Source organism: Vanessa cardui, chromosome 13, assembly GCF_905220365.1.
Source record: "Vanessa cardui chromosome 13, ilVanCard2.1, whole genome shotgun sequence".
In the NCBI taxonomy this organism is placed as follows: Eukaryota; Metazoa; Arthropoda; class Insecta; order Lepidoptera; family Nymphalidae; genus Vanessa; species Vanessa cardui.
This window is the reverse complement of record NC_061135.1, coordinates 3953344-3963076: the sequence shown is the minus strand read 5'-3', so window position 1 is coordinate 3963076 and position 9733 is coordinate 3953344. Positions and strand designations below refer to the sequence as shown.

The window sequence follows — 9733 nt, the reverse complement described above, 5'->3', positions numbered from 1 at the left end:
CATACTTAAAATAGAAGAAATATACACTTTTGCACTTCAACAGATATTCTCTTAAATTCATTTTAAACCGCGGCAAAAGTAGACTTTCCAATTAAGACAATTTATCAAATATATAATTATTAATTTCGAAATTATATCATTAAATTTTGCAATCACATATACACAATCTTTATTATGTCAAATTGAAATTGAGATTTTTGTGTTTGTTGTACAAAATATTAAAGTTTGTAAAACAAAATATTTTATGATAGCTGTAGTGTCAAATTAAATCGAATACATAGTATTAAAATATGTATTATATAATACGTATATAATTATATATTTTTGCTTTCTTTTGTGTTATTATTATTGTAATATCGAAATGCCTTTGTGAAATGCGAACTAAGAAAAATAAACGACATAAGTTAAAATTTTGTAATTTGTCCTTCTTTCCAAATCTTTATAGGTTATATACACTAACCTACAAGGATTTTTTTAAGACATTCGTCATACGACAATAAACCCTAGTGGTACTTAGCAGAACTAATCTCTATAATTATGACCTATCTAAAATTACGCAGGTAATACGCAGATTTTTTTTTAAACGGTAAGTAGTTTGATATTTAAAATCCAATTAAAATTTTGCGATCTTCAAGCAATCCTTATCATATGAAATATAAGAATAGAAAGTTGCTGCTAACATTTTTTTCAATACCATAGTTAAAACAAAAAATATTTTAGGACAAGTTAATTATAAGCTCTGTTTTTAACGTATTTACATTCAGTACGATCTTAGATTATTTAATAGAGTGTCGCACTTCAAAAGAACTAAATCTAGTTACAAAAGTTATAGCTTACTTTTTTAAATTTTGTGGCTCTTATGTGTCGAAATATTCGCGAAATAACCTATGCCCGGTTATTTCTTTAATGTCATATGGGACTAGCCTACTTTATGTTATAGGTGTTCATGATAGACATTTGCCGAACGTCCTATTTTACAATAATAATATAGTGTGTCTATACTTTGTGGCCAACAGTCAAAGATTTAAATCGTTAGATGCGCCCCTGCCATAGTATAACCGCTATAAAATGTGTCAATCCTCAAATGAGTGAGCTTACTCATTCGCTACCAGTGTTAATTTGTACGCAGTGACAGTCAGACGTCATCCATTGTAATTAATGCGCTAATTATAATCCAAAAAAATCGCAAAAGCCGTCATGTGCCTTTCGAAAGTGCAATCACAACTCAAGAAGTACTAATAAAGCCCAGGGTGTAACATTTCACTCGTAGCTATTTATATTTATTTTAATATTGAATTTATTTTATTCCGATATCCGAAAAGACCACGAAATGAAAGAAATTGTGCGACAGAGAAAGTAGTATGGCATAATTTATGTAATTAACAGAGATGAAACTATTGTCTCAGTACCATTCTATTAACTAATATAACTAGATACACGGAAGTACTACGGAAGTGGTTTGGAAAGGGATCATCTATAAATGGACATTACCAGCGACAATCCTGTGGTAGCGTCGGCATATTATGTTTTTTAAATATTATATTTAAAAAATGTTTTGAATTGCATTGTAATATTTTTGTAATATTAGTCCGTCAAAATATATTTTTGCTCTAAGAAATCTAGTAGCTTAGTAAATGATGGGTGTTTTATTAAAAATGGTTCAGTGGTTCAATCAAAAGCTACTTATTTGGTGCTGGAATAAAATTAAAAAAATTGAGAATACCTTTCTTAAATTACGTTTTTATTATTTAGATTTCCGCAAGACACACGAAAATCTACGAAATTTAGTCAAGTTTTTTCTGCCTAGAACAACCAGCAACTTGGAACCATAAAATACAATTAATAAAGTCTATAATTAAATGCTACGCTGATGTACGCCTATATCTTATTCATAAAAATGTTAAGAGAACAAACAGGGAAAAGTATAATAAATTGATTTTATTTCATGGAGAATAAATTTAATGCAATAACAAATAAATTTAATACAATTTTTTATAGTACTATTATATTTTTTTTGTTAAAATTAAAAGTGTTTATTAATAACGTGTTATATTTTTTGCAATTTTCAAATTATGTCCTTTAACAACCTAATTTCTTACATTTTACAATTTGATGAATTTGTTGACCGTACTTCCCACGCATTCGTGTGAGTGCGTAAGCCATCGTAAGCGACTTGTCAACACACGCATTGTAAAAATTATTCCACAGTTTTTCAAGGTGAGGGCGCATCTAACGATTTAAATCTTTGCCAACAGTAACCATTTTCTAGTATCGGACCAGATCTCAGCTTTGACGGCCTATCTAGATATCGGATTTTTTGGTGGCTAGCGCCTAGCGGTTAAAATATGTATCATGTTTTTTTTCTTTGTTATTTGGCTTTTATTTGTGTTAAGAGCGCATAGATTTTCGCCAATGTCACGTGCGATACTTATCATGTTGACATTTGAATTTTGACAGAAGGCTTAAAACTTTGAGGTGACTTTGAGGGCTACCAGTTAAAAAAATAAAATCTCCTTACTTTTAGGGAACTTGATGTTTGCTCATCGTCAAGATTTCCTAATTTATTTCATAGGAAATCAGATATGGCATTCATGTCCTTTTTCCACAAATTAATTAGTATTAAATTTGAAAGTTTACAAATTATTTTGTTATTCAATTTTATAAATAGCTATTAATAAACTCATAAATATTATTTCAGATGGTACCTTTTAACTGTTGTACGGTACAACGAAATGGTGGTACAACTTGTACCGCCATTTTGGCAATTTATGGAACTTATATTACATATATTTCGGTAAACAACTAGTACTATTAAATCGTAAACACAACAAAAAACAGATAGCATTATATGTATGTCAACCTATAATATATACACATGTAGTATATGCAACTTCACAGGTCTTTCTTAATTTATGTTAATTAGAGTGAAAAGGTTGCAAACACTGTTGATCAAGAAGATACCTTAAAATCTTTTTTTTTGGGCATTGTCGAAGATCGCACGAACAATACTTGCTCTAGGGAGGTTTTGTTGCAACTTTCTATAATTTATCCATAATATACATATTCCATTCCTAACATATTATAAAAATGCCAAACAAACAACAACTGACACTAAATTGACGAGATATTATTGGCCGAATTTGCGTAAAAAAGGCGTTTTGAACGTCGACGAAACTACTTAAAATTTTGGAAGTAGGTAGTCTTAAAGTAGTAGTAAAGGTTATAAGTAGTTAAAGTTAAGTTGTGTTATAAATAAATATATATTTATCATAATCTTTTAGTAGTGTATACAGTGGCGTAGCTAGGTGAGGAAGGGCCCCGGTGCATAGAAAAATAATCGTTCTCACCCCCTCTACCCATCCCTCTTTACCTAATAATTACCCTTCCAAATTATAGATACTAAATAAGAAATCTTGTGTGCAGGGTCGTGTTTTTCTAGCTTCAGAAGCTTAAGATTTAATTTAGGGGGCCCCCAGAATTCCGGGGCCCTGGCGTGCTGCACTACCTGTCCTACGATAACTAAGCCACTGTGTGCATAATATAGCTGAGTTATTATCAAATCACATAAAAAACGTAAATATAAGACTTTATCTTTTTTCCTGATTCCATTGGAATATAATATACAGAGGCATTGTATAGATATCGGTTCCTTATCTACTTGACTATTTACTTTGATGAATAATCTCCTATTATAATTATAAGTGATAAATTTACCACTTAACAATAATGTATATCGAACATACTTAACAACAATAATAGCTTAGCGATCCGTAATTTAAAAAAATGTGCTATCGTCCTATTTATGCAATGAAATCTGAAAATAAAATTAATAATGTGCGACATAATTTATTATATTAACAGGCGATGTTTATAAAATTTTGTTATTTGGTTAATTAAGTTAAATAAATTAATTTTCTCGACTTGGCCTTGTGACAACCTTGTGAACTAAGGTGTTCTGTCCTTTGTGCAGTTAGTCTGACTAATTTACAACAATACTAAATATTGCTGTTAGGCGGTAGAAATTGTGATAAATCGGTGGTACCTACACAGACGGGCTTGCACAAAACCCTACATAACGATTATTAATACAAAAAAGAAAGGTAGTATTGCTGTGTTCCGGTTCCGAGTGAGCCAGTGTAAGTCCAGGCATAAAGGAAATAGCATCTTAGCACTCGACGTTGGTGGGGCATTGTGATGTAAGTAATGTATAATATCGTACAGCGCCAATGTCTGTGGGCGTTGGTAACCACTTAACATCATGTGGTCTAATTACTCTTATACAAATCTTATATTTCTAATGTTTGTTTTTATGCTGGTGATCGTCGAAGTGGTCTTTGTCTGGAGCCAATCCTGGTTGTAGATTCAGGGGCAAATTCTTAGAGTATAACGGTAGTGATAGGATCAAATTCAAATTCAAAAAACCCTGGTTTCATTTTACTCGATAGTTACGAACGATATCGTACTGTATCGGTTACGAAACTGTATTCCTTTGTATACTAGGAAAACAGCTGAACCGTAACGACTGTTTAAAAAAATTCACTTTTTTACTAGATTTTGGGCACAAGTCATACCTACCTATAAATATGCACTGTAATTGAAAATTAACAAAAATGAAAAAAAATTCAACTTGGTCGCAAAAAACTTTTAATTCAGCTAATATTTGACCTAAACAGATTTACAAACGCACATAACACCGTAAATAAAAGCTTGATATTTATAATTTAATATAAAAGATCTGCTAATTGTTAGCAATAAAAACCAAGTTGTAAACATTTGAATCAAAATAGGCAGTATTTTGCAACAAATATTTATTTTTGCAAAGAGATATTTTTGATCTGTAGGAGAACAGATTCGCTTTGGTAATGATTTTCATTTTCAAATATTAAGTTAAGACTTCGTGTCTTGGTGGTCGAAATAATAATTTGAACTAATGTTTATATATTTGAAAATATGATACCCAGATACTTGTCTTAGGATGGTCACGAGTTTCGTCAGGGCGTCACGGTAGCATGCGTAAGCGATCCCGTGGCAGCCGAAAGACGGAGAGGGTACCGCTGGTTTTTTAGTGGGTAAACCAGGTGAATCTGGGCGCACCCGGCGTCCGGGGAACCGGGGTTTCCCACAGCCACCGCCCCCTCCACATTCCATCACATGGGGGAAGCGCGTAAAGCGTTATACTAAAAAAAATAAACGACGATCAGGAGTTTAATCATCGATACTCTTCCAGATTCATTTATTAACAATATTTTCACATTTATTTTACCCCTTAATTCGTGTTTCACAATAGGTACATCCCGTATTCTATATCTAAATTTAGCCTATCATTAATTAGCCAATCTTTCCGGCCAGTATCGGACATTCGGCCAGTTTTAACCGTGAAAAATTTTAATATTACATTACAACATATTCTAAAAATAGTCAATCGACATATTAATAACTAAATTATTCTAATAAATTATAGTAATACAATGTGTAAAATAATAACTTAATTCAGATGACTAATAAAAATAATAAGAAACCTAAACAAAATGGCACTTTTATTTAGCCATCTTGTAATAAATTCTTACAATTAACAAGAGGAAAAAGCTACTTTTCTTGAAAGCATTGAGAGTTAATTAAAGTATTCACTTAATTTATACTGAAACAGTAAACAACATAAATAAACGTTTTAATTCAGTTCATCGCTTTGTCCTTTGTTAGATTTTTACTAATTTGTTGAAAGCTTTTTTTTAAATTAATTAAAAATATATATATAAAACCTTTTTCTATGGTCATTATCCATTAAATCACTAGAAATAAAATAATTGAAAAAAAATAATTCCACAGAATTTGTCTAAATATTTCGAACCTCTAAACCTCAAGAACTCTTTTCAATTTAATAATTTTTAATATAAATAAATGTAGGTACTATGAAAGAAACTAAATTAGATTTTAATATATAAGATGATTTATTTATAAATAGGACTTAATTATATAAAAATGCTGTTATATATCATGAATTATTTAAAATTGTAATCGTGCAATCTATAAACTGTATGCAATCTATAAAATGTATGTATATATAATCATTAAGTATAATTATAATTAAAATACAGTAATTTCAAAACAAAACAAGGAAATTTCGAGTTAGAAACGTGAATAGAATAAATATTTATCTACCCACAGAACGTAAGCTTACAGAATGTTCGACACAGGGATTTTTGTTTTTGGCAGTAAGATATTCGAAGTACCGCGTCGAGACGCCATTTCTTGCTTGCCTCTCGAGGTTTCTTGGAGAATATTCTCGTAAGTTTCCTTCCATGTATAATTTAGAAACACTTTAGTATGTATATTGAGTAATCCGATTAGTCGAGCGTGCGCAATGTAATATTTTTTATTTATACGTAAGCAGGGTATTTTGAATTAAATGTAAAGGATTTTTCTATGTATTGTTATGTTGGTATAATTGTTTTTTTTTTTTTTAAGTCACATTTATTTTTATCATTATACATGTTGTCGTTAAAGTAGCTTATAGATACGACCTCGTCTGTGTACCATGCTAACGGGAATATATATTTTTTAAATTATGGTATGCCTGCTTCGGCTCTGTTTAAAATATTGTGTAATTTTTTTAATATTGTTATATATGTTGTGAATTAAAAGTAACAAAGCGCTTTACTAGCTGTCTTTAATTTATATTGTTATTAAATAAATTAATTCGTGTTTAATTTTCCAATTCCCATAGATACTTAGACAAGGCATCCCTTCGTAACGCTAGCCACGCCAATAAAACATGGAAAAGGATTATTATAGCCAATAAGAAATTAAGAACTCGTATAAACCAGTTCGAACTAGTTTTTAAATTGGGTTCGGAAAGAATGGCTAATTTTCACAGACGTAACAAGAGATTGTTGAAGAAATTGAAGGCTAAAAATTATATATCCGTTGGAAAGACCGTAGGTAGGAAATTTTGAATTTTCATTTTATTAATAAGTTAAATCGCCAGTGATGACCTGTCATACCTGTCCAATAGTTTTATATAGAAAAGAAGATGACGATCGGTGAATCCAGAGCAATATAATATCCAAATGAAGTACTACTACATATTACTACTAGTATAATTATGATATAAGGACTCTTCTGTGTAAAATTTCTTTTGACTGGCGATAGTTTACTTGAGCACACTAAATTTTTTTTTTAGTTTAGTATTTATACTTACAAGTTACAATATAGTTTTTGTTACTTAGTATGCACTTAGTGTCCTGATGCATTACTTTATTCGGATATAGCAAATAATAATATTATTGATAAGTATATTCAAAATATACAGTAAGCATGTAACGACGAGTCAAAGTGATAAATTAAACAAATGTATTTTATAAATATTTATTTGGTAGGCTAAGTTTCATATATAAGGAAGTCTTTTGTCATAGTAAAGCAATTCGTTACGAATATATTTTCTTGTCGAGTGAAGTTTGTAAATATACAGTAAAGTAAAGTAACAGCCTGTACATCTCCCACTGCTGAGATAAGGCCTCCTCTTCCATTACGGAGAGGATTTGGAACATATTCCACCACGCTGTTCCAATGCGGTTTGTTGGAATGCATATGTGGCAGAAATTAGACACCTGCAGGTTTCCTCACGATGTTTTCCTTCACCGCTGAGCACGAGATGAATTATAAACACAAATTAAGCACATATAAACACAAATTAAGCACATATATACATATATATATATATATATTGGTACTTGCCTGTGTTTGAACCCGAAATCATCGGTTAAGATGCACGCGTTCTAACCACTGGGCCATCTCAGCTCTTGTAATATACACTGTTCTATGTTACAATTTGTTTTAACGGATTCAATGAATGAAAAGTATTTTTTACACCTTTCTTTGTCACCGATTAGACAAAGTGGCATTTTATTTATTAATATATACATGAATTCAGTTATTATTACCGATTAATTTATTACATTTAATAATATTATCTATCTCATTCACGTAAGCTAGGCAAGAAAATGGTAAGACAGGGAGGTGCATAGGGCCAAGCACAGATCTTGTACCAATCCACTTCAGGTTGTTCACTTAGTGCATTACCAATATTTACACAATATGATCGATTGTCTACGTAATTAGGACACAGATCTAACAAAGATCCTCTGATTCCGATATTGCCTAATTTCTCGAATATGTCACATTAATGTGATGCTGAAATTTATTAAGATCAAATAAAATGAAAAAAAAAATGACATGCCTAAATATTTTATTTTAAAATGAATGTAAGTCTAGTTTAGTAAAATTATACTACATTAACTTTTTTACGTTAAAGATCGTATTGATTAATATTTATATTAGGAGCCGAAATAGCCCAGTGGTTTTTTCATTTAGAGCCCGTACATCTTAATGGATGATAGCTGGCTTAAACCCAGACAAGCACCATTAAATTTATATGTGCTTAATTTGTGCTTATAATTCATTGAGGAATATATTGTGAGAAAAGCCTTGAGCACGGATGTGGACGGATGACCAAAGAAAACTATGGATGGATTGTGTGAAAGAGGATATGGTTAGAAAGAAAGTTACTTATGAGAGGACGTCTGACAGAGAAGTATGGAAGGAGATGACATGCTGCGCCGACCCCAAATAATATTGGGATAAGGGCAGGAGGATGATGATGAATTCATCTCCAGCTCGGCGGTGAAGGAAAACATCGTAAGGAAACTTGAATGTGTCTTATTTCAACGTAATTCAGGCATAAGTGAATCCACCATTCTGCATTGTAGCTTCTTTTCGAAAGGAGAGAAGGCCTTAGCCGAGCTGTTGGAAATTTACAGGCTGTTTATCATTATACGACCTCCGTGGTCGAGTGGTATGTACACTGGTTTTCATGGTTAAGCTACTCTGAGGTCCCGGGTTCGATTCCCGGCTGAGTCGATGTAGATTACCATTAGTTTTCTATGTTGTCTTGTTTCTGGGTATTTGTGGTACCGTCGTTACTTCTGATTTCCATAACACAAATGCTTCAGCTACTTACATTGGGATCAGAGTAATGTATGTGATGTTGTCTCATATATTTGTTTATTTATTTATTATGTTTATATATTTACAAAGCTTTTTGTTTCAGTGGAATCAACGACAAAAACTGTCAGTAAATCAAAAAGAGGAGGCGAGGAGTTAGTGTTGTGTACGAAGCGATACAAACTGTTTTAAGTTTTATAGTTCTCTGTATAATCATTGGAAAGGTTAATGTTAATTCAGAATATAATAAATCATGATAACTGACAGTGCATTTGTTATTTCTGGTAATTCTGATGATATCTTTATAAATTATGTATGTTTGCCATAAAACTAGTCTAGTGCGGGTTGGTAGATATATACATATATGTGTAAGGTTTTCATCCGACACGTTTACCTTCACGATATTTTCCTTAAATTGTACTTTGTTGTGCGTAAAATGTACCAACCCAGAGAAGCGCTAAAGAATGTTAAAATGACAGTAACTCTATAGCATTTGTAAATGCGAAAACTCTAGTACTAATAACACAATAAAACTTCAATGGCTAAAAATATTATTTATTTCGCCTACTCTCGCCTCCACTCGCTTGAATCTTTTTTCGTTGTTCTCAAATTAAAAAAATTACGGACTTCCGTACAAACATTCAATACTTATTTAACCCCATTTGGGGTATACTATCCGGAAACGTTTAAGAACGTATCAACCTATTTGCATTAAGTATCCTAAAAATAAAGT

General features: G+C 31.4%; 1 protein-coding gene across 1 annotated transcript; it reads left to right on the top strand.

Moving 5' to 3' along the window:
* The first annotated feature begins 6052 nt into the window (after positions 1-6052).
* Positions 6053-9264, top strand: LOC124534807. Its single transcript, XM_047110826.1, has 3 exons — positions 6053-6285; positions 6725-6939; positions 9107-9264. The coding sequence occupies exons 1-3, from the start codon at positions 6182-6184 to the stop codon at positions 9190-9192; spliced, it is 405 nt and encodes a 134-aa protein (XP_046966782.1). The 5' UTR covers positions 6053-6181; the 3' UTR covers positions 9193-9264.
* Positions 9265-9733: the final 469 nt, after the last annotated feature.